Here is a 25,261-nt window from a genome sequence, read left to right on the forward strand (position 1 = left end):
TTTGCTCCTCCCAGCCTATGCATTGTTGTGTCCCCCTGCAGAACCCCCATACTCCAAAATTTTGGAAGACACTCCCATTTTTCTACAAGATCCAGATTTTCAGCCCTCAGGCCCAGTAAAACTGTAGGTTTTCAATATTAAGCCCCAGTTTCTTATTATTATAAGGGAAGCAGCTCATGAAAAATGAAGAACCAAGAGCTGAGATATTTTGCTAAAATTAAACACAACTGGTATCCGGTGTGGCACTTGTGTGCGTGGTCATCGGGTGGAGACTAGGGATGACTGTCTGCCTTGGCCCAAGGAAGCCCTTTAGTTCCCTAGGGCAATGCTTTAATGACTAAGCTGGCAGCAGGTGAAAGGTTGGTTTTCCAAAGAAATTGTGTTTTTCCTGGTAATACGGAGCTGCTCCCTACAACACAATATAAGGTTTAAGGGAGCCAAAAGGGGTACATGGGTCTGATGAGTAAGGTTATCACTGAAACAAACAACATCAGGACCCAGCAGTACTGCTGGCCTTTATCCAAACTCCACTTTTTTTGGCTTTCAAAGCAAATAAACGTCTGCGTGGAGCTACAAGATGGAGGCCGAGCCGGGGCCTGGCGCGCAGGCGCAGCAGGAGGAGGCAGGGCGGGCTGGCGGACGGGCGGACGGGGACTGTGAGGCCTGGGTTCGCCGGCTTGAGCAGCCCCTGCCCGGGCCTGAGGGGCGGGCGCTCGGCGGCGCGGGGCCACCATGGGCAAGCGGGTGGCCTTGGTTCTCGCCGGCTGCGGCGTCTTCGATGGCAGCGAGATTCACGAGGCCTCGGCGGCGCTGGTGCACCTCAGCCGCGGCGGCGCGGAGGTAGGGGGGCGGCGGGGCCCCGCTCCCCGGCGGCCCTACGGGGTGCGTGTGACAGGCTCCGCGGGGGGTGGAGGTGTGTCTCCCGGGTCTCTTCACGCCCCTCAGCAGCCGGGGGACCCCCGCCTTGGCCTTACCTCCCGCACCCCCCCCAGCCCCCCCCGCACCCCTCCGCTCCCTCCGCTCTGTGCCGGGGTGCGGGGCAGGCCATGCCGCTGTTTGTGGGATTGGAGCCCCTACTGCTTCGCGATGTTTTTTTTTCCCCGCCGCTGCACATTACAAAGCCTATTCAACCATAATCTCTCTCCTTATCTTGCCCTCTCCCTTTTCTTTATTCACCCCCCACCCCAGAGACTGCACTCCTGTCAAAAAACTGCAGGAATGGGATGGGGAGGATGGCCATGCTTACCCATCCTAATGTCACCTGTCGCTTTAGATAGTTAATGTGATGGATCCACCCCGTGGAATCCACTTCTCTTGGATAAGAGACTTCAGGCACAAAACCTGTTTTTGTTGAATGGTCTTTAATGTGATTAATATGTATGAGTTCTGTTTACGTTCATAAAATTGCTTAATTTTTATATTCTAGGTGAAGATATTTGCCCCCAATATTGAGCAAAGGGATGTAGTCGATCACCTAAAAGGAAGTCCAACAGAAGAGAAAAGAAACGTGTTAGTTGAAAGTGCCAGATTGGCAAGAGGAAACATTCAGGATTTGGCTGAACTGAAAACTAGTGAATTTGATGCGGTCATTTTCCCTGGTAGGTGCTTTTAAAAGAAAATTTTTTGTGGTTTTTCAACTGCAAATAACTGCTTTGTCTCTGCTACTTTTAAATTTTAAAATCTGTTTAGAGAATAAATTTCACTCTTGAATTTGAGAGGTACGTGGTTTTTTCGTTTCTTTTTACTTATTTTCTTTTGAGGATGAGAAAAAGGTTTAGCAAGCTCTCATGGACTGGTAAGTCATCTCAGTTTATTAATTTATAGTTCATTAATTTAATATGCTAGAGTCTTCTGATGTTTAGTTATACATCACACTGTTCCTTCTTTCTAAGGATGGTGAAAACTTCAGGACTACTTGTGGAGAAGAACACTGACCACTGAGCAAAAGTAGGGCCAGAACTTGACATTACATGGCAATGCCTTAATTTTAGGGACTCTGAAATTGTTGGTAGAATAGCAAGTTGCCAGATAGATTATATTCTCTGTCAGATGTGCGTATGTTTTGTTTTAATTATGTATCTGGTCTGCTGCTGATCAAGTTATACTAAACATATTTATGGATAATTTTTTATTTCTAGACCACAGAATTGCCTTTCAGATGGAAGTAATTGTAATCACTTTAGAAGTGAAAAAACTGAAGCGTCACAAGGAAATTATGCATTACTGAAGATCACTTTCCAGACTATTCATAGTACTGTTAAATACTGCCTTTAGGATTGTGCTTAAGTGTTAATTTTGAAGTCCGTTACACTGTCTTCTGTTGTAAAGCCAGCAGAGGGAGTGTGTGTATAACGCAGAGAAACACGCTTCCAGCGCTAAAATGAGCGGCTGACATCAGGGCTGATCGGGGAGTAGAGGCGAGCAAGTATTTTTGACGTTAATTTCATGCTGTTACAACCCAGGCTCAGGGGGTTTGCTGTAATAACTGTTAGAGGGAAATAAACCCTATTAAGTTTGAAAATTAAAATCTTACCTCAGACATTCCAGATAACACTTGAAAGTGAGCAAAGAGTGAAAGGAAAAATACTAAAAATTTAAAACTTGAGTTGTCCATTGAAACACTTGTGGAAGTTTCTGTTTGTTTATTGTAGAAAAGTTGATGCTGTACACATTCCATAAGGAATCAAAGATAATGGATGGTTACATTTACTAATAACCTTCTTACTTTGATTATTCTGATGGTTATAAATCCAGCAAACAAAGGTGCTGTAAAATATAATCTGCTTTTACAATTAAGCAAAGATTAAATGCAAGTAAAGGACTGTTCTAACTAATTTCTAAGAAGACAAATCCAGCATTGTTTTATTTTTAATAGGAAATTCTGTTATCATTCACAAGTTGGTATATTTCAGAGTATAAATTATAACTTCCTTTTTGTGTAATATCCATTTTGTTTTTATTGTGTTAGCCTTTTTTTTTTTCTAAGTCAAAAATAATTCTGGGGGGGGAAAAAAACCTCTCCTATAATTTCTTAAGTACCAGACTAAAATTTGAGAGTAGATTACTGTACAGGGTCAAATCGCTGTTTCACTCTTGTGAATTACACTCTTCTACTTTTAACTATCATTGGTCTTTCTTCTGATCGCTCTCTTACTTATTGAGGGGTGCGTATCAGATGGTGCAGCTTTTCCAGTGACTAGCAAATGAATATGAGGTTTCCTATTTATTTATTTGTTGGTCACTAAAGCAAGATTAATTTTCTGGCCTATGTAACATACATGGTATAAAAAACATGCCGTTAAATTTCTAATATTGTAAACCCATCATCTGTCATGTGCTGAAAGCTTTCAGTATAGCAACTTAATAGTCCTATGTATGCCAAGATTATGTTGTAAAAAAAAAAAAGGAGAACTTCTGTCTGCTATTGAATTTAATGGCTTTTAGCAGTGTCTTACATTTGAGCTTTTTGGGTTTTTTGGGTGTTCTTTTTTTAGGTGGCTTTGGTGTAGCAAAGAACCTCTGTTCCTGGGCTGTAGATGGCAAGAACTGCACTGTCCATGAGCACGTGAACTCCACACTCCAAGCTTTCCACAGTGCTAAAAAGCCCATTGGTTTGTGCTGTATATCACCAGTCCTGGCAGCTAAAGTCTTTCCCGGTTGTGAGGTCACAGTCGGCCAAGATAAAAACGTAGATGGAAGGTAAGAAGGAAATGGATGGAGATAATTCACGTGGGAATTAGGATTAGGAAATGGCCAGTCCTCTGTGAAAAACTCTTGAGGTCTCTGCTGCCAGTAACCCCTGGGTACCTTTATTAGTGACATTTTTCACTTACTTCAAATTTTCACTTGCATGATAGTAGTAGGCGCAGAACTCTCAGGGCAGACAGACTGAATCTGTGAGGTCAGGTGACTTGTGCGCTGCAACATTGGAAAAATTTATCTCTAAATTCAGAAATATGTTGGTCTGTGATATGTTCTATGATGTCAACTATCATATCTATTATATAGATAAGATACTTTATGATTAATACTATTACGTACTATTATACATACTATTACAATTAATAGTATGAAAACTCTAGGTAGCCTTATCTCTTGCCTAAGCCGTTGCTCTATGAGCCACCAAAGGTAACAAAGGCTCCTGCACTGTCTTTATTGTGCAGTGTGGGTGCTACTGAGTCACTGGATGTAGCTGTCAGTCCTAAAAGTGACAGAACAAAGTGACTTTTTTAGAATCATAGCTGCACAAACATGCAGATGACCAAGGGATATCAAGTTATATTTTCAGGTTATATTCACGGTAATTGAGTGATAGATTTTAGCTCATACTAAGTGAGCTACAGAATTTGCTTACCCAATGCCTTTGAAGGCCACAATTTGTATTGCAAATGTGCAAATGAAGAACAGGCATCTGGCCAGCTGGCATTCAAAAACTTGGTACCCTGTGGTAATTTGAGTGGCTGCGTAAATTGTGTCTGTGGCCTATTGTCTGCTCAGGGATTTTTAATAAAGTTTTTCTGGTGGTGGTGGTTTGGGGTCAGTTTAGGGGGGCAGATGAGAGCAGGGTCAGTGCTGCTTCAAGAACTGTCAACTCCCGATAAAACTTCTGAGTGGAATTTCGTATCGGCAGCAGTAGTGAGGGATTGCCTCTGTTCCTCCCTTATCCTCAGGAAAAAAAAAAAAAATCTCTGCAGAGTCCCAGTGGAAGATCTTACATGGAAGTGTCGGAAAAGGTCTTATGTGTCTGCAAGTTCAGCTGGCATCTCTCAAGCTTTTGAGAATCAGTTATGGCTTTCATCATCTTGTAAACTTACTGAAAGATTGTTAAAAACAGAATTGTACCTTCTGACATACTGTGGGTCTGCATTTCAGACCTTGTTTTCAAAGAAATCAGATCACTTGTGACCATAGGGGATGGGAAAACCTGACAGTGGCTGTATGTTTACTTCCTTGTCATCATCAACTGAAGGGTCACTTAAATATTATTGTAGTTCTTTCATTCAAGTTATGTTGGCAGAACTTTATGGCTATATCATCTCTTTATGGTAATTACAGTCTTTTTATTTACAGATTTCCTGATGCTGAAACAGCATCTGCTATAGCAGAGCTTGGATGTAAGCACATTTGCAAAAATGTAAATGAATCCCATGTGGATAAAGCCAATAAAATAGTTACTACCTGTGCTTTCATGTGCAAGGCTCCTCTGCATGAAATCTTTGATGGAATTGGGACAATGGTACAAGAAGTCCTGAAACTTGCCTGACTGGAAGCATACAGACTTCTGCAAGGAAATCAGTTTAGCTAAGCATAAGCATTTAGCTTCCTTTGATTGTATTAATAAAATAATGCAACTACTAAACTTCACAGTTCTTGGATTGTTTCTTTGTTTTTTAAATCTGGTTATTGCTAAGTTTATCCTATTTATTTCTCTTAAAATAGAAAGCATGTGTTGAAGGTTGCTGTGGTGATGGGAATTCCCCTTTCTTTTTCCCATGAATTTGAATGTATTCAGGTTTGAAGATAATGTAGGAACTCTCCTTGTCCAGTGGTGTTTTATCACATCACTAATGATTATCAGTAATTCACTTTTGGTATTACCCAGCTATAATTACAGCTGAAATAGCTGTAAATGAGGCTGTATACCTTCAGTATAGGTGAGTACTTCAAGTCTACCTCGTAATCAGGAGGGAAAAAGAAAAGAATGTGGTTATTTTTGCAGAGTCCCCTAGATAAACTGACTTCATAAGCTGAAAGTCAGAGGCTGAAATACAACTGAATACATTGTATGTGGAAAATACGCAGGTTTTGCTGTAAAAAATGAAATAATTTGAGGTTTAGTTAGTAACATGAATTGGCTTTATTTTGTCATTTTTTGCATACATAGTTCAGGGCCCTAAGGAAGGTACATTTTAGATATGTTAGAACATGTGCTTTGATCTTACATATGTGAACAAAGGTCATCAGCCTCTCTTAGAAACACAATCTGACAAATCTGTACTGAAGGAAATAAAAATTCCGAGAATTCATTATCAAGGTAAGTTGAGTGCCACTATGGATACTTAATTGTCTCAGCATAAGAAGGGTTTGGGTGCTCACAGGTCCCTGTCACTCATAACAAGTGTACGGTAGCCCATGCTTTGCAGTGCCTGAAGTAATCTAAACGTATCATCACTAATTAGTGCTAATCATTTCTTGTCAAGCAAGCACCTTGTAACTGGGGCAGCAATACAGCAGGAACAAACCTGCATCACAGAGCAGCCAAAAGGCCAAACTGGGAAATAATGCTTTTATGACGAGGAGTGTTGAGTTGTTCCTCTTGCTCAGCAGCTGGCGTGATCAGGAAAGGGCACGAACCTTTACCTTGTCAGTGCAAGCCCAATCGTTACAGTGAAACCTCACGTGTCGCAGAGTATCAAGTGCTACTACTCTTGTGTGCCGTGTTTTTTTAGCACAAACATCAAAGCCTGGACATAATAGGTGGCCTCTTCAAGGAGGCTTTGAAGCTAAATCTACAGAAATAATTATATCAAGGCCCTTACTCTCTGTCCTCACAGTGATGTTTCTCATGGGCACAGCATTTCCATACTCCTCCAGAATTTGGATTTCCTTGATGGAGTTATTTAGCAGAAGCAGAATCTACAGACATTTTTGGCAGAAGAGCAGGGAAATTTTGTGTTGCGCACAAGCAGTGCTTTGCCTCTAGAGGTATAAAGATAATTAGAGTCAACTGTGCCAGCAGAGGATCTTCTGTTCAGCCTGAGCTGTGCACGTAATGCTAAACTATTTACTTAGCCAAAACCCACAATATTGGACTGAGCGTGGCTCTTGTGTTACAAGAGTACTATTTAAAAGTGCTCGATGCACTGAAGAGTTTGTCCTGAATTTTGTGTTTGCTTTGTGAACAGCATCTAGCTGTCAGAACATTCAAAGGAAGCACCGCTTCTCTGAAAGTGCTCTAGCTGACCGTCCTGATAAAAATGTACTTAATACAGAACAATCCTCTACATTTTCCAGATTGTACACAGTCTCTATAATGCCTTCTGTGGCTTCTGCAGGCAGGACACTGGAGGCATTGGATTGAAACTTTTTCTCCAAGTCCTCCTTCTTCAGAGGTTTCCTCCAGTGTCCGTAGAACGTATCACAGCGGTCACTGATCGTGTTGCCATCCCGAAGTGTGACACTCACTTCACAGTAAAGACTGTCAAAGCTAGGTGTGTTATCAGGAGGGTGCTCCAGCTGTGTTTTGCAGAGGAGCTCCCGCAAGGCTGGCTGGTGAACATTCTCACTGGCGAAGGACTGGACTGACATGCTGCCATTCAGCAAAGCAGAGCATGCAACAAACTGGAAGGAGTGTCGAGCTTCATGCTCTGAGATAGGGCTGGGTCTGTTCACATATTTGACCTCTGGGACTTTGAGAATGATTTTCTCAATTTTATCAAGGGGGAGCAAGTTGTCACTGCTCTCCACAAGCTTCTTCCTAACAGAAGATGCTGCATCAGCCACCCAGTGCGTTCCAAGATGAGCAGGAAAGCGTTTGATGGCCACGTCTTGCTGGTCCAACAGCCAGGGATAAGACTGCAAGGTTGGCAGAGTCTGTGGGTTGTAATCTGTATAAAAGGCACCTATCCCTGACTCCATGTCCAAGATCTGTTTGTTTCCTTGGAGGCCCTGTGATGCTAAGCAAGCCGCTTCCAGTCCATGCTTGGCAGCATTGCCAACGTGGAGGGGCTTTGTTTGGGTGGCTGCGTTAGCCAGTGGGGCACCTGCATAGGAGGCAGCAATAGCCAAGGTGTTTTTACATTTCAGCCGGTCAAGAGCTAGCAGTTTAGCACAAGCTGCTGCACTCCCCATTGTACCAACCACAGTTGGTGGGTGAAACCTGGGAAAACAGAATCTCTTCGTTACTATATTTCATAAAGTCACCTGAATTCACTATAAACACAAGCTCCAATTTCCTTTCACTGCTGTGGAAGATGAATTGGATCATAAAGAAATATACATTCAGAATTCATGTGTGGTCCTAACAGAGAAAGTTGTGCTTTTCCCCAGGAACAAGTTAAACTAGAATAGTACCACTTACAATAGGTCCTCCCCAGAAAGCAATTGAAACGTTAGAACGGCTCATAGTTCAAGGCATACTGAGCAGAGTAATGGCAAAAGTGTCACAATTTATAGTCATCTATAAATTATCTGTAAATAATTTTTGTTATTCTGAACCAGTTTTGCAGACTGGTAGAAGAAACACACAGAAATAGCAAGAGGACATCTAATCTATCCCACATTTCAAGGCTTTCCCCATCTTCTTGGTCTCTGCTCTGAGCCCAGCACCGGTGACTCCTTTTCTGTTGAGAGCAAGCCACTGTTTGCAAGTGAGGCATGATTGTACGTATTCATGAGAGCCTGAAGTCTCTGATGTTAAAACGTTGCCCTTTTGCTGCTGTTTTTAATTAATAGGGAGATCATCACCTCTTCCTGTAAACTGATTGATGCTCTCAAAAAGAAATCTATTAGACAAGCTGTAAGGAGTCATGTAAGTGTATTTATGTTTAAGATAAACCTTTCCTGACAAACAACATAGAAAATATGATTAACTGTGCCATTTGTATTTTAGCTGGCATTAATTAACTATATTAATACCGAGAAAAAAAACTTTCCACTCAACTTTCTACTTGATGCATTTCTATGTACCTTTTCGGAATATTCCTGGCTTCGTTGGAGAAGCGCAGCAGCCTGCCTTGCACTTCGATCCCCACATTGAAAGCTAAGAGCAGATCGAGACCTGAGATTTTTTTCTTCTGAGGAAAGGCCTCTGAGAGTGCAATCACGGCAGGGAGCACAGCCCCGGATGGGTGTGTGGCTGGATGCCATGTGTCATCAAAATCCATTGAGTGCACCTGATGGAAAGAGAAGCCTTAACTTGTCATCAGAAATGAACTCTGACTTGTCAAGATTGGTTCAATCAAATTAAACTACTGTAACTGGTATGAAAAAGGACTGAAGAACTAGATTTTCCTTAGAAAGCAAAACTTCAAAAGTCTTTCTTTTAAAGACCTTTACTCCCAACATGGCTCTGTGAGAAGTGGTGATGCAATACAAATTTTGCCTCAAAGGAGTATAGTTGTAATTCAAGTTGCACCAGTCTAAAACCAGTATGAAAATGATTCTTCTTTCCTACAATAGGCTTTTGCTGCTTTCATTAGACTGGTATAATTAAAGCAGCATTTCTAGGTCCACCATGTGAGTGGTGAATTTTCACTTACCCCAAAGCAGTTTATAAGCATAATGAAATTACTTCCCCAGTGCTGCAACTGATGCTGCTGTTAGGGCTAACACCATTAAAGCTGTAGCAGTTGAATCCATACAGCCAACTGAAAGTTGTATCAGAACAACTTCTCTGGTGCAACCATCCACAGGCAACAGGCACAAGCCTGAAAATGTAGATCAAACTTTACCCTGAATTTTCAGCCTGTCAAAACAAGACCTGTCACACAAGGAACCAGACTTCCTGGGGTTGCTGGGAGTAGGAGTCTTAAAGCTGGGATGAGCTGCTTAACCCTTGAGGGTATCCAGAGAGGTGCCTCCTCTTTCCCAAGCCCAACTGCTCCAGGAGATTTTGGGTGTTCTCAGTATGGCATACAGCTGCTGTTCTGGTAGCAGACTGCTCCCAGCAGTATACTCAGTGTTTGCAATGTAGTGCTTGTGGGAAGCCCCCCAAAAGTTTTGAGAATCTCCAAGGACTTGAGAGCATCAGGGACAGCATTTTAATAACATAATAATGCCTCAAAAGCTGAACTTTCACACCTATTCACCCGTGTCTTACTTCAGAGCAAACTGGGAAGGTAGGCTCCCCAGTGCTCAGGTCTTGCCCCCTAATACTGGGAATATGCACTTCTGAGGACTACCTTTCTGAACAGACAGAAGGAAACTCAGTCCCTGTCTTGAAAAACTTTGATGCCAGCTGGGAAGACGCCCTGCAGTGCAGGATAAGGAAAGTTGTGCCCAATACCTGGGAAGCTGTGTTCCTTGCATCTTCAATAGCACCTAGAATTAACCTGTGACCAAGATGTAAACTGAAATGATTATGTACATGCTAACAGCAGATTTGAATATCACACAGGCTGCTAGGAGCTGAGAGGTACCAGGTCTCATTTCCGAGGTAATTTTCTCTACATTGGAAATGAGGTGTCAAATTGGACCTCTGATCTTGTTGTCCCACTAAATTAGATAGGCTTAATATTACTTGGTTGGTTGCCTTCCCTAGTTTTGCATAAGCATCTAATTTGCCTACCCCATCTCTTGTGCATCTTTCAATTTCAAATGGTTTCAGCCTCAATCTGAATTTAGACAAATGTCTGGGGAGTCAGCTACTGCTTTAATGACAAAGTATGTGTCCAAAATATATAACTGGCTTTTGCAAACTGCATAATTGAAGATTAAATTGCCTTGTGATATTATATGTGTGTATGTATATGTGCATCTGTCTGTATTTGTGTTTTTCTGTAACTATACTTTGCCAGTTGGCATGAAGTTTGGATCCCGGTAGAATCGGTGAAAGCTAGAGTACCTCTTTGTAATGCAGCTGTAGCAAAGTTGTAACAAGCTGTAGAGTTCTGACCTTTGAAAACAGCCTCAAGTCTGACATTAAAGGTAAGGGGTGCTGCTGAGTTGGATCGGATATATATTATACCTTGAGCTCAGACTCATTAGAAGAAAGTTGAAGCACATTAGAAGAACAGTCAAGGAAAGTTTTGTAGCAGGCTTCAGGCAGAAGAATAAAGTAGACTAAGATTTTAGGAGCATTCTGTTCTCTCTAGAGCAAGAATGGCATCAAATAGTGTGATTTAAGGCAAATAAAAGAGCATCCCTTACAGCCACTCCATTCACAAAAGCTGCATACAGAGGAGGCAATCGAAAATCCAAATGGCCCCAGATGGTACTGGATATGTCTGAGCTGTAGATCTGAAACAAATTGACATCAATTAATTCAAAGTCCTGAGCCCAAGGATCTCTGTGCACCATATCTCTGATGTAACCAAGATCTGACCATACCCTCTTGGGACCCAACTGTTCCCTTTCACGAGAAAAATGTTGTTCTATCAGAAAGTATGAAAAGAAACTTGGTTTCCTGTTGGCTTATGTCAAGGGCTCTTTCCACCCAAACAGACCTCAAAGGGCAGACCATCACCATCTGCCTGGTCATTCAATACCTTCACACAACCTCTGGACTTCTCACTGCCTATTGGCAGTTCCCTAAGGACTGTCATCACCTTGTTGGGGAAGATCTCCAGTTAAAGGTTCTGATCATCTATGTTTTAGTAAGACCCGGAGTAAATTATATATGGCCTACTGGTGCTGGTATCCCTGTGCTGTAAAAGGGTCTGCTCTTTTCCGTTTGTTGTGCAGATCTTTTAGCCGATGAAGAGATCTTTATGGAATTAAATAAAAGGGCATAAACCACCATGCTTTTGGAAGGGGGGATCTCTGTGCAAAGAGACTTATTGGCAGACAGAGCTCTGGAGCCTGAGTCCAACTAGCCAGGTTTGACTGATAAAACAGCGAGCTAAACTTCTCCTCATTGATGTGCTCCTGTGTTGGGAAGGAAGGTCAAGTACTCCTCTAGTTTAAGGAGAGCAAGGCCGGAGGAGAAACATGACCAATGTACCTCAATTATGTTTTATGGACTAGAAGTAACCCACTATTAACTCTCCATACCTTTAACACTCCTTTATTTTGGAAAGTCTAGTTCTAAGTGATGTTTGCTTTGCTGACATTTTTAATAAAATCTCATAGGTAAAAGAAGGGAAGGGATTCTTAATTAACTCTGTGGTGGTGGGTCAGGGTCAACATACAGTCTGTTGCACAGACTTTTGCTCATTCAGAGTTAAAACTTGAGCAATGAAGTTTCCCTGTCTCTGGTGGGAAGAACACTGTGTCTTTCCATTCCCAAAAGAATTTTATCATGACAAAGTTTCCCCTTATAGCCCAATTTTTCCTTTGCTTTTCTTATAGAGAAACCTTTAGGTTTATGAATGTCAGACATCTTACCTTGCTGTACCGTGTCACTTTGTGGCAGACCTCAGTGCTGGTACCCAGAAGCCCCACTCCAAGAGTATCCAGAATCATTCGCTTGCTTCTCTGAATGACTTGGTCTGTCAAGTGGTTTGCATTCAAACCATGAATCACATTGGCAAAATTTCCTGTAACTGTCTGAGAGGGGAAAAAAAAGAAGTAGATATTTCTCTTAATATAAATAAACCACCTTTTTTTCCCTATTTTTTTGTTTTGCTTTCAGTTTTGGGCTACTGCTTAACATGCTGGTCATTTCTGCTGCCCTGCCTCTGCTTACATGAATTGCATCAGCAAAACTAAACTTTGAATTCTTCCTCTTTTTATTCCCAGAAATGCCACAGTGTTATTTATATTTTATTTATACTTTCATCAGTGTCCTTGTCTGTTCTGTATTTCTACTGCTTCCTCCCTGACTTGAGTCCTTGAGAGCAAGCACTGCAGGTGATATAACTTTGCAAGGTATCTATACCTATGTATCTATATCTATACACATATAAAAAAATAGAAGCAAAAAAATCTGTCTTCCATTGCACCTTCTTACTGCTACTGAAATCAAGTGCAGCCACTACCACACAAGGAGGCAAGACTTAATGTCCCTAAGTAGCAGAATTACTATCCCAAGTCTTGTGGAGCTTGGACTTCAGTGGGAGGCAGGATTTGGCAGCTCCACCTTGCACCCCTTGCTCCTAGCTCCCAGCTCTCATCGAATTCATGCTTAGCTGGACTCCCAGCTTTTCTCCGAGACAAGATCTTACCTCTTTGAAAAGCAGTGGCTCCTTGTTCCTGGCTTCTGCTGATCTGGGAATTATATTTCTAACTTTTTTTTTCTTTCCTATTAAACACTGACCCATTATGCAAACACAGCTTGCTGCTTCTTGGCTGGTGGTGTAGCTGCTGTTAATATCTCTATTAGAAACTACTCTAGAACTTCCCTTCTCCTACCATTAGAAACTTCTCCCTGTGAAGGCATGTATTATTTACAACCAGTCTATACACACTTGCTTTTTTACATTGGCATTATTGAATATAGCTCTTCTTTCTCTTTGGAAATGGTCTCCTTCCATTTCCCCTCATCCTTCCCCTTCTTCTACTCCCCTGCACATGTCCACACAGAGTGATGATATTTCCTCTTGGCCTTCATTTTGCTGAGGTAAACAAACCAAACTGTGCTGCTCTCTCCTTTATAATGCAGACTCACCCCTATTGTGCTAGTAGCATTTCATTGTGTTGTTCCAATTCGATTTCTCTTTTCTGACCAAGGTGGCCAGAATTGTATCCATTATTTCAGACAGGTTCACACTCAGCTTTGTACTAAAGCATTAAGACTATCTTGAGGTACACAAGTCATTTAAAGCAGGTGAACCACATATTCCATGGTGTGATGCACACCTACTGAAACATATAGAGCGAGGATACAAAAGCTTAAACAGAAAAGTGAATCTTACAGTACAAAGAAACAAGACAGTACCTTTGCCCACATCTTGGGGGGATGGTGCGTGGTCTCAGAGAGATGCAGCAAATGCGTGACAGCCAGTGAAATCGCTCTCTCACTATTTATATGTGTATGTCTGTGATGGGGGAAGAAGTAATAGGCCTTTTTTATTGCTCATCTTGTCCTGCCCATTTCCTCCTCTGTCTGGAAATGTTCCTTTTTCTTCACTTGCAACTTTCCTCTTACTCACCGTACTATTAACTGCTGGGACATTGATAGGACTTTGACAGTCACATTCACATGTTGTGTAAATTGATATATGTGATATTTTATTACCAGATAGAAACTGATATATTATTCAAGTGTCTTACATTTGGTAGCATGGAGAGAAGAGGTCATCAGGTGTGTCAGGCTGACCTTGGGGAACCACATTAGGCCATGGATAACTACTGGTTGGGAAAGTACTCATCCCAGTCCTAGCCCAGTACAGGATGGCAAAGGCTGTTTTAACTTAAACAACCTGTTGTTTGTTTTGGTTTGGTTTTTTCTTCTTTCACTATATGTCTTCTCTATAATACATACAATTCAGACATGGGAAATGTGTGCCATAAGAATTTCAGACCATAAACTGGATTAAGGCAGCTCTTGGCCTTTAACAGCATGAATTGCTATGTGAGACTATCATTTCTACTAGCAGATTTTCTGCATCTCAGGCAAGGATGTATTCTCTGAGAAAGGAGGCACTTCTCCCACCACCAGTTTAGGGATTCTGTGGGAATCCCAGACTACTACAAGATAATGAGTGAGAAATCCCTGACTATCCCATCAGGAAGGGAGCAGACCCCAGAGGAGCATAAGTAGAGGACACGCAATAATTCTGAAGTGACAAAGTAATGTATGTCTGAAGTTTGGGAACCTCCTGGGTTAGGGAACAAAGTCTTTTCAGAATTACAGTCTTGCACTTCCATGCTTAAGTGCTGCCTAAAACTTTAAGAATGTCAGCCCTTTACTCAGCCTAGCCTCAGATAATTTTGTAAAGCCATATCTAACTCCTGACTTCTTCCGGTAGAGACTAGCATGGGTCTACAGGTGAAGTTAAACATTGATTTGAGTGGTTCTAACTACTATTGAAGGTCCTTTTTCAGGCTGCATCCTCTTCCCTGGACACATAGTCCTCCTCGTGGCAGTGCTGATGTTGAGGAGACCTCTTTCTGAGCTGGTCCAGCCTGTCTCCAAAGCCAGCTTAGGGATTCTCAGCTGTCAGGCAAAACTGAGTTTCATTGCCTCAGAAATGCAAAATTAAATCTAGCAGCACAAGCAGAAGGAGAAAGAAGTAGCACTAGCAGTATTCTGTTAAATTTTAGGAGGGCATGGGCAGGGAAAAAGAGATGGGAGAGGATCAGCTGTTCCCTAGCAAGATCTAACCCAGACATTTGCCTATTTTGCCTGTGCCTTGAGCCAGCTCTGCTTATGGACATCATCTTCAGGTGCCTAACTTGATGCTGAAAATTGCACTGGGTGACAGAGTGCCTTAAAAGACAGAAGCGGTAGTGTGTCTGTTCACAGATGTAGCCAAAGAACCTGCAGCCCAGGACTCCTAAAACCCAGCCCTACAAATGCATACATACTTCCGTACGGGCTAACCTGCATTATGTGCAGGCTCCTTTCAAAACCTTCTGTCTTTCTCTTAAATATGAGCAGCTGTTCAACCACTTTGAAATACCTATTACAGGAGGGAAGTGCAGAGGTCCAGCTGCCTTTAGTCCCATGGCAAGACTCTAAAGTGAATTCAGATGGGAGACAGAACTTGCGATGTGCCTTGCAACGTGATGTGTGGTCACACGCTGCCAGCTGATCTCAGATATGTGGTCACTTCCTTCTGTGACCTTGATTGCAGGATAGATTGTTCCATGCATTGCAATAGTAACATCAGTACTATTTATGAGAAAGTGACTTTTTTTTTTTTTTAAAAAAAAGAATGAAGTGAAACTGTAAATACACAAAATTAAATTGCTTGGGAGATCAGTTTCCAAAATGTGGTCTGCAGACCTCAGAGTCAGGTGTACACTGTAGACTGGGAAGGAAAGGAAAGCAATATGATTATCACTGCAGGGGAAGAGGCATCTATAGAAAGTCCTGTACCTCCACAGGAGAATTCATAGGGGTCTAAACAGAAGGTTGAAAATCAGTGACTTAAGAGTTTGGCACAGGCTGTCCACCCTGACAAAGGGAATCTGCTGCTTTCCTCTTCTTTGACACAATACACATGGTTCAGCAATTTGGGCAATTTGTTAACTAGCAAGCACGATGGAAAGACAAAATGCGTTCATCCAAATGCCATTTGCAACATCGTGTGCAGCTACAGTAATGAGCTGTGTTGATTACAGAACAAGGCTTTAGAAAACCAGTGCCCCACAGAGTCTATTTTCTCCTGCTGACATCACATTTTTAAGCTGCTTTTTTATTTCTTTTGCCTCCAGTTATTTTAAGCTAAACTCTGCCCACACCTGCAAGCTGTATGTTTGCAACAGAAAGCAGTTTTGGCCTTAGACTTATGCTCCTTTTGTTCTAACAAAATATAAAAAAATATGACAAAATAGAGTCCAGGCTTCCTTTTCTCTAAGACAGCTTTTAAGTTGTAACTTTGTTCATGGGCTGTGCTAAGATAAGAAAACAAGAGGCAGGTGCCAACGTGGTCTGTTTACAGAGACTCTGCTATTGCTGAGGGTCTGAAAACACCTAGTAAGTGCAGGACCTGCTCTTTTTCCCTATACTGGGATATTTTAAGTACAGTAAAGAGGTGAGAATCTTAACAAATCATCTGGAATAGGTGGCTTGATCTAAATCCTGTTAACAAACAGACCTACAGCCATAAATCTTGGGATCCTGTAATTCTGCACCACCATCATTAGAGTCTCCTGTGCGTCTTTTCCCCAAGCCTACCTTCCTGTGTTCACCCCAACAGCAGTTATGGAGCCAGCCAGCAAAAATACACAGCAAATATAGCAGGCAATGATTGTACCATGAAATGTATAATTCTGGAAATTTCTAACCTATGGTAGTTCTTTCATTCACTTGCTTGCACAACTAGTAACAACAGCAATGCAATCTCTGAGAAGTTACAACACCCTTGTTTCCTTTTTTTCAAACTCCTCACAGCAAATCTCAGAAGTGCCAGGCCGTATTCTGGTAAAGACTGTTACAAGTCAACACACCAGGTCCACATTACACTGTCCTTCTTGCCTTTGTAAATTAGTGGTGCTATTCCTAAAGAGAAGTCCTCGCAGTTCATTTAAACTTGTAATGTAGATGGTGATTTGCTTAAATTAGCTGTAAGATACAGGTACCAGACATAGGTGGGGTAATTACATAGGATCTCATTCAAGACAGATCAATCATTTCAGTATAGACATACTGTGAACAGGGCTAAAGCTGCTCCACTAGTAGCAAAAGTGTGTTTGAAGCCAAAGAGTGTGTCACTGAATGATTAGGCAAGCCCTTCAACATTGTTTATAGGGTAGTGTGAAGGGGCCTGAGCTATAACAATGCAAGGAGACACGGCAGATCCATGAAATTCCTGTTGACCCAGTGTGAATTCCAGGTCTCACCCAGACTATAGCATTTACCCATAATCCTAGTTACAGCATTCAGATGCTGACAGTGCAAGTGGCTACACCGTACTTGGCTGCCTCGGGTTCACAGCCCAGGAGGAGGTGTAGGGGAAGGTGACACAGCCAGCCCCAGTACCCTGTGAACTGGCTCTGCACCCTGCGGTACCACCACTTCTCCCTGTGATGCCTCGCAGCCATGTTCCCAAAACTTTTCTTCATCCCACTGTATCTTTCCACCCTGTTTTCTAAAGAAATAAGGTTATCTGGACTAGTAGCAGGTGGCTGTAGGGTTTCTATATGTCATGACCTCCAGTATGAATAATAGCAGCAGGTACAGGATATCACATAGGCTTTTTGTGCATGCCATAACTTCTTGTTGATGGTTTTGGCAGTCTGGGGCAGCCTTTAGCACGCATTGCTCTCTTACTCAAAGAGCAGTCATGATGTCTATATTAAGTGGTCAAAATGTGGCCAGATGTCATTACAGGACTCGTGCCATTTGGGGACAAGATAAAGCTTGACTAGCATAAATTCAGAGTTTGATTAGCGGAAACCAAATTAATGTAAGCACATGTGAGGGATGTGGCAATTTTAATTAAATTATCAGCAGAACTCTGGTGGTGCAAACGAGGCATTAGTCACTGTGCTGGGCTGCTGCATCTTACATGGTAAGGCACTCAGCAAAGACATCCTCCTGTTCATTTCAGAGCGAGCCCGGATGTCAGGCCGTAACAGGTCCCAGCAAGGCTGCGGTGGCAGTCCAGTGGGAAAATGCGGCATCAATATCTAGTCTATGACAAGCTTCAATATTAATTAAGGGATAAAAGAGCCTCTCTGCACCTAAACTATAACTTAGGGATTTTGAACTCCTAGGAAATGATCCCAGATGTCATTAAAAACTTCTTCATGCACTGGAAGGGCTAAAATAATACTTAAAGCATATACGGCAACCCCAGAATGAATAGCAAAGCATTCTCCTTCAAACAGAAACAGTCTTTGGGAGAAAAAATCACCTAATTTTGTGGGGGTCCATCATTTATCTGTCAACAGCTGGAGAAGCTCTTGAGACAGGTACTGGGAGATGCTGTGTGAGTTGGCAGAATTGTTCCTCCAGCTTTCCCCACAGATGCTCACTTTCCTCCTCTGCTTAGTCCCTCCCAAACATAAACCCCCTGGAAGGATTTAAACAACAAATGATGTTGCAAAAGCCAAAGCGTACTTGTTGCTAATGGATTGCTCATTCTGCAAGCTTGTGCCATGGGTTGATTCTGCCCGCCCCCCCCCCCCCCCCCAAATCACTGGACTGCAACATCTGCTCAGACAACATCCCCACATTGAGGTTCCTGAGGCAGCCTGGGTATCCCATGAGCTACAGGCATGTTGCTGCCCTTTAGCATCTCTTTTCAGGCACTCCAGTAACTGAAGAAAGACTCTTTTTCCTCATCTGTGGTTCTATATAGCTAGATCATGCATTTTCCACCCTGATATATTTCAGAAGTACCAAGAAATATTGCAAAACAGTCTAAAATTACACTTTAAATGTGGCAGTCTCTGATTTATGGTGTAATTATAAAACATGCCATGGTAGTTATTAGTCATGAGATTGAGTATTATACATTTCAGACTATAAAACACACCGGGGAATTTCTAGCTGTGATTGTATATTCACCTCTAAAGAGAAAATGAGCGTAATTACACCAACATTTATAAAAGGGAGAAATAACAGCAAGAACGGAAGAAAAGTTAAATTTGAAGACAAGAGCTGTGAATACATAAAACATTTATATTATTACACTCTTCTAATTGAACATTTAAGCAGGAGTTAATGATTTGATTTAAACTGGTACTTTTTTACATAAGTAGCATTTGAAGAATTTTGACTTTTAGAATTTATAATGACACTATTTTTTCCCTGACATTACTCATCTTCAGCAGAGTAGATTAAGACAGATGCAGAAAGCATTAAAAATCAAGGAAAATAACTACTTTCACAAAATGAAAGAAATGATTCTGTAACCTTTGATCATCCGTGTTGACTCTTCAGCATCAGCAGGGTTTAAAACTATTCACCTAAAAATGGTACCTACTGTCAGATGTAGTGGACATCATTTTATTTACCTTTGTCCCTCCCTGCAATAGTTGGAAGATGTCCCTCCTTATGTGGCCTTGGATGTTGCAGGACCATTAGAGTTAGCTGTAGGGAAAATAATGTTGTTTGAGTCATGGCATTTTTTATTTAAAAAAATTACTTCAGGTCAGTGAGAATATATGACATTAGTGTTACCACCAGCTCACACATCTTATCCTACTGACTTTGGTAACTGTTCTGCATGGCACAATGCCAGCACTACGACTTTGGTTTTGGTATAATAACCAAATAAACCAATTCTATTTCTCCTTTCCACAAACAAGATTTCTCCATTTCTGCGATCTGGCTATTTCTATTTTTTATCCAATTGGGCAGCTTTGAAGTCTATTTTGAAGTCTATGTTTTCTTTTGGGATTTTTTTTTCCTTTTTGATTTCCTTGATTTGGTATGGTATTTTATTAAACTTTGTGGGTGGGGGAGTCAGAAGAGAGAGGAGGTGCATTTTTTCCCCCCCCCAACTGATTGACTGAGTTGTAAATGAAGGAATACTGAAATGTTGTGGCACAGCCTAAAGCACCAGCACAATTGCAGCAGTGTGTAAATCATACAGATTAACCAGCAATACACTGGTAGGACCAGTGCAATGCTGTTTCACTACATAAGAAAAGCAGGTAGCTGCCTTGGGCAGCAACTTTTAGGAGGCAGTCTGCTGCCTGTGTTGCCTATGAATGAAAAAATAAAGCTGAGTCGTTTTTAGTCTAATCCACACATAGCTGCTTTGTGCTTCTGCATTCCTCTTCAGCTGCTGCTGCCAAAGGAAGGGCTCCTAAGGAGGAACAGGGTGACTGATGCTGAGAAGTTGTTTTTCCCCACAGCTTCCTGATGTCTCACCCTACTACCCTTGGCAACAGGATCTCTTCCCCCTTCCAAGCCCAGCCCAGCCCTGCACTGCCCCTTTTCCTCCTGTGCTAACAAGGCCCAGGCATATTTCCCCACGCTCTTCTACTACCTGCAAATTTGAGAAGCCTATCCAGTTGAAATGAATTAGGGAAGATGGATGGTTCCTTGGCAAGGGTGAAGGAGGCAAGGAAAGAGAAGATATGTGGCTGTATGGGAATAAAACATGACCTGTCTCATAAGGATGCTGGAAGAGTATATTTTTGTGGCACAGGGAAAGGAAAGATGGGGGAGAAAGAAAAAGAAGAAGGGAAAGAAGGAGACTGCAAGCCTGTATATATAGCCACCTCCTAAGGTCCCCTGATTCGTTGCAGGTCTCCTCTTCCCAGCCCCCAGAAATATGCTTTACAGCAACACTGAATTTTCCTGTGCTGCAAAGAGGCTGAATAAATCTTTGCTGCCTGGGAAGGGAGACCTAGTGCTAACTTCTCGTGCCTCATGCAGCAGCATCAGGTTGAGACAGGAGAGGTCCCTCTACTGAACTAACCTCCATGAAATAAAGGGCAACTGCTCAAATTTTTGGTGTTTAGAAGGAGCTGGTACACTGGGAGCAGGGCAATGTATACAGAGCTGTTTGATGGAGAAGTAACCAGTTGGCCCAGAGAGCCTCTGCAGCTGAGCTTAAATCAGTACTGAATTTGGCACCACAGTAAGATCCACACCCTCTACGATAGTCCACATGTGGGTTGTGATCACTCAGTTGGTGCTGGCCCTTGGCAGGCACTAACGCAGGCTACTCTGCACATCACCCTGCGACAGGGTTATATGGCTTTTTGTCTGCCCTCATTTTACTTGCTGTCAGCATTTGTCTTGCCTTTTCCTGGTCCTCTGGACAGTAGAGAACAACTCAAAATGCCCATGGAGGCTGTGTCCAGCTGTCTGGCACATCTGGAGCAGGAGCTGCTCAGCAATTATGGCAGAAGCTCCATCCCTCTCTTTTCTTGGCCATGTGCAAGGACCTAGGGCAGACAAGCCTTGTGCTATCTGTCCTCTGTTCCTGACTTTGTTCTGTCAATGCTATCATTTCTGCTCAGAAATGCTGCCTGCCTCTTTCAGATACAGTAAGAAGGTTGACTGTGAGTGAACTTTGTGCCAGAGACTTCTTGACTTGGGGGTTTGATGCAACATGGGAATTGACCACGTTGACGACTACTCTGGAGAAGTGACCGAGAAGAAAAACCCCAAACCAAAACAAAAATCCTAAGCACATCATTCCTTCCTAGGATCAGACTGCTCTCACACATCAACTGTACCCACAGTCTTTTCCTGTAGGTACAGACATCTTTGCTAGCCAGTACCTGTTAAGGCAGCTGCTCCAAAGTTTGCAGTTTTGCATCATGCATCCAAACTTGGCTTTCATTCCTGTATCCCAGGAGGACATGTGCCTTGAAGCCCTCCCTGAGACTGTAGGTCAGCAAAGGAGAAATGTTCAAGAGTCTGGGAGAGGGAGAAAGGGCTTGTGGTCAGACCTCTGCATACTCTCCATGTGTTCATGAAAAGGGTGGGAAAGAAACCATGGCTAAGGGAGTATCTATTCGTATCTATTGTAAAAAATGCAATATCATTTCATGTGATGCTGCTTCCAGATAGAGTCAGAGGTATGGTGAGTTTGCTCACTGACTCCAAGTGAAAAATATTGATAGATCTACCTGAAACCAGTGCAGGATGCCAACTTCCCATAACTTTATAAAAAAGTTCACTCCAGTTTATGCCCCAGGATTGGATGCCACACTGATGCTGGAAAATTGTGATTTTTGGTCAGACTGTGTGTGACACGTGCTGGAAAGAGATCATGATGGGGCTGGCAGTCAGTGCTGGAGGTAGCACTTGGAAAGCAGTGAACCCTCTTCTCTCTCCTGTCCCACAAGTCATCAGCATGAATAATCTCCATTAGGGTGCGTGCTTCTGACAGAGGACCTGGAGCTTCAGGGACATTCAAGAAAAAAATGTGCAAGCTTGAGGGGGGAAGCTGAATTGGAGAATCTGCTTCTGGGCTGTGACAAAAGCATGGTCAGTCCCCAAGAAATTCCTGTAAGGATATGGAAAGATAGGCTTCAAAAGCTCACTAGGTTCTCACAAGAGGGTGGGCAGCATATAAAGGTAGGTGGGGTCCCTTCCTCCGTGTCATCACGGAGCCTGTAGTGGAGAGACCTGGCCCAAAGGTCCCCATCATCCACATCATCTCTGAGCCTGAAGGGCAGTGCATCCAGAGCTTGCCCATAGGCTTCTGCTGTTTCTGTACTCTGAGAGCCACAAGAGAGCCTTCACAGGAAGGACAGAAAAGCCCTGCAATTCTTACCTTCAGATCAGGCATTTCTGAATGTTTATGAGCAAGCTGGCTCATCTCAGACAGGATCTGGTTACATAAGATAGAGTAACTCACAGGTTACAGCAGTCTGTGGTGGGATACAACTTCAGCTAGACAGTCAATGATGAAGTCTTCATTGAGGCATCCTTCTTTACAGTGTGGGTTTCATCCACACCAGACACCCTAGCACAAACTCCAACCTCTCAATTATTAACAAGTGATGGGATTTAAAAGATCACATATATTTGGGACCTTTATTCTATATCCTCAGGATTCATATTTTCCACATTTTTACAGTGATAAGAGCAAGAAACTATTATAATAAAAACGTAAATTCTCAGTTGACTACATGACTTCAGGTGGTGATGGCTTTAAAGGAAAAAAGCAAATACTTCAAGACTCTAGATCACGTGTTGAAAGAACTATATGAATATGAATCAGGAGTGAATCCATACTGGGAAATATAAATAATTTATAAATAATTCTGTCTAAAAGACAAAGTACAGCAAATCTTAACATCTTATTCCTATAGATTGCCACAAAATTATACTTGCATGAAGCCATTAACCCAAAAGCGTTCAGATTACATGAAAGACTGACTGAGAATCTGTCATGTGCCTCCTCTCAATGTAGGTCAGTGTACACACACAGCAAAACTGAAGGAAACTTAAGGGAAATTATCTTCTCTACCTAAAGAAACTCTTGCCTGAGGTTCTGCTGTAATTTGGATGATGTCCTAAGTTAAAATTAAACATGATGAGATGGGCACATGAGCAGTGACCACATAGGGAAGGGTGCTGATCAGAATGACCTTCCTTAAACTGAAAAAGTACAGCACAGGATGACACACTTGTGTTTACCCATCCATCTTGTGAGCACAATTATTACACAGGTAGGCAAAGTCACGGTAATGGCACACACAAATTAGGCATGGAAAAATGGGCAGAAGAGCATATGAGCAACAACAAATCTTCTTAACCTTTCTGATGGCTTGTTCACTCATAACTGAATCATGCATTTTAAACATTCTTTGGATACAAAAATATGTTAATCGCACAATGTATGAAAAACAGAAAAACTGGAGAGGATTCAGTTATGTAAGAACAATAACAGGCTTGGAAAGCATGGCCTGTGAAAAGAGGCGTGAGGAAGTTTATTTAGCCTAGAAAAGAGAAGCTGTGTCACTTCACATCACAGCTAAGCCATTCCAACCACTGGCATTTGTCTGGTGCCCTCCCCAGGGCTTGATTCAATGAACTAAGCAGAAAACTGATTTTATTAAAGAATTGAAAGCTTCTCCACTTCACCTTCTGAACTGGTCCATCACACAATCTCATACGGGCTGGCTGAATGGGGAAAAAAGTAGGGTGGTTCATTTTGGCAGCAGCTAACCTTCAGACTGGCTTAGCTTTAATGTAAAGTGCACTATATACAGGTACATAATACAGGAATACAATCTGTATCTTTTAGAAAGAAGAGGATGCTGAGCAACTCTGCTGTATCCACTAAGAAAGAAGATAAAAATAAATCTGCTAAGTATTTACCAAAGATTCTTGGTTTATGTGAAAAAAACCCTTTATAAAAGAAAAGGGTACTGGGTAAGGTACTGAAACATTAAAATACCGTACATAAGAATTCTGTGGAATTTCCTTCACTGGAATCATTACCAGAGTATTATGCCTGCGTTTGCCAGGATTAGTCCAAGGTTTATTATCCTGCCTTGGTGCAGAGGTGGATTGGAGGATGATCTCTTGCTATTCATTTCATCCCTCCTTTTTTCTGACTTCACGATTTACTGAGTTCCCTGTGCACTTAGCTCTAACTGAACTCAATACTACTTGTAAAAATAACTTTAACAAGAACAGAACCAGATTCTAATACTGCTATCTGACTAATATTTTGCTGAAGACCAGAGAAGCATCTGTGAACACACTGTCCATGCACATATTATCAGACACACCACTCATGCTCTGCTTTGTATTCTGGAAAACTTCCTAGATTGGCACAGCTGGTCTCTAAATACACCATGAAAATAAGCCCATGAGAAAATCATACTTACCAGAGGTGATTCCCAGGCTTGTGGTTCAGCTGCAAACAAGACTGCAACACTTGCAAGTAGTTGCTCAAGCACGATGGAAATCCAGTTGCAAATACTGGAAGTAGGGTCACCAACCAGGAAATGTGTACACTGAGGTATACAGTTTCATTAACATGTGAGGAGAAAAGTATAACAAACAGCAATTTTTTGTTGAAATATAAGCGATGTTCATATTCAAACTGCAGAAGTGTGAAACTGGAGTTAAAATGAAGCAGAGAGATATGTGTATTTGGGACCTTTTTTTTTTTTAAAAAAAAAAAATTTCCAGAAATGACAGGCTGCAGAATCAATGAATCAGATTTGGAAAACACTGAAATGCACTTAACCTTCTGTCTCACCATAGTCAATAAATGCCATTATTAATGTTGTTCTCTAGTGAAGTGTTTTGTGGACAAACTAAACACCATAACTTTCCTATACTCCTGTTACTGTAGGGAAGTTCTGGGAAAAGCCTTGTAGGAAGACTGGAACAAAAAAAAATTTACAGGAATTTATTAAGAAAATATGCCAATTACTTTAATTAGTAAAACTTTGTTATTTAAAGAACTAGACAAAACAGTTCAAATGCAGCAGGTCTGTGGATTCATCTAGACTTTACAGGTGAGGGATCAAGTTAAGAAGTATGCTTTACGGCGTATCTTTTAAAGTCTTTCAAGTCCTGTCAAATGGAGAGGATCAATAATAATTTAGGGAGTGC

General features: G+C 41.9%; 2 protein-coding genes across 3 annotated transcripts; one reads left to right on the top strand and one right to left on the bottom strand.

The window, feature by feature from the left end:
• Positions 1-608: 608 nt before the first annotated feature.
• LOC141919608 (glutamine amidotransferase-like class 1 domain-containing protein 3, mitochondrial) lies at positions 609-5,359 on the top strand. Of its 2 annotated transcripts, none has more exons than XM_074815504.1 (4): positions 609-882; positions 1,427-1,598; positions 3,495-3,699; positions 5,071-5,359. In XM_074815504.1, exons 1-4 carry the CDS (start codon positions 733-735, stop codon positions 5,261-5,263), a joined length of 720 nt encoding a protein of 239 aa, XP_074671605.1. In that variant the 5' UTR covers positions 609-732; the 3' UTR covers positions 5,264-5,359. The 2 variants fall into 2 exon arrangements, with proteins under 2 accessions (XP_074671605.1, XP_074671606.1); XM_074815505.1 differs by having other exon boundaries at positions 611-840.
• Positions 5,360-5,835: 476 nt separating this feature from the next.
• Positions 5,836-13,608, bottom strand: ACOD1 (aconitate decarboxylase 1). Its single transcript, XM_074815507.1, has 5 exons — positions 13,538-13,608; positions 12,046-12,207; positions 10,870-10,959; positions 8,689-8,894; positions 5,836-7,879 (listed from the first exon to the last, which is right to left on the bottom strand). Exons 1-5 carry the CDS (start codon positions 13,547-13,549, stop codon positions 6,925-6,927), a joined length of 1,425 nt encoding a protein of 474 aa, XP_074671608.1. The 5' UTR covers positions 13,550-13,608; the 3' UTR covers positions 5,836-6,924.
• Positions 13,609-25,261: the final 11,653 nt, after the last annotated feature.

The sequence above is a fragment of the Strix aluco genome, chromosome 2, assembly GCF_031877795.1.
Source record: "Strix aluco isolate bStrAlu1 chromosome 2, bStrAlu1.hap1, whole genome shotgun sequence".
Taxonomy (NCBI): Eukaryota; Metazoa; Chordata; class Aves; order Strigiformes; family Strigidae; genus Strix; species Strix aluco.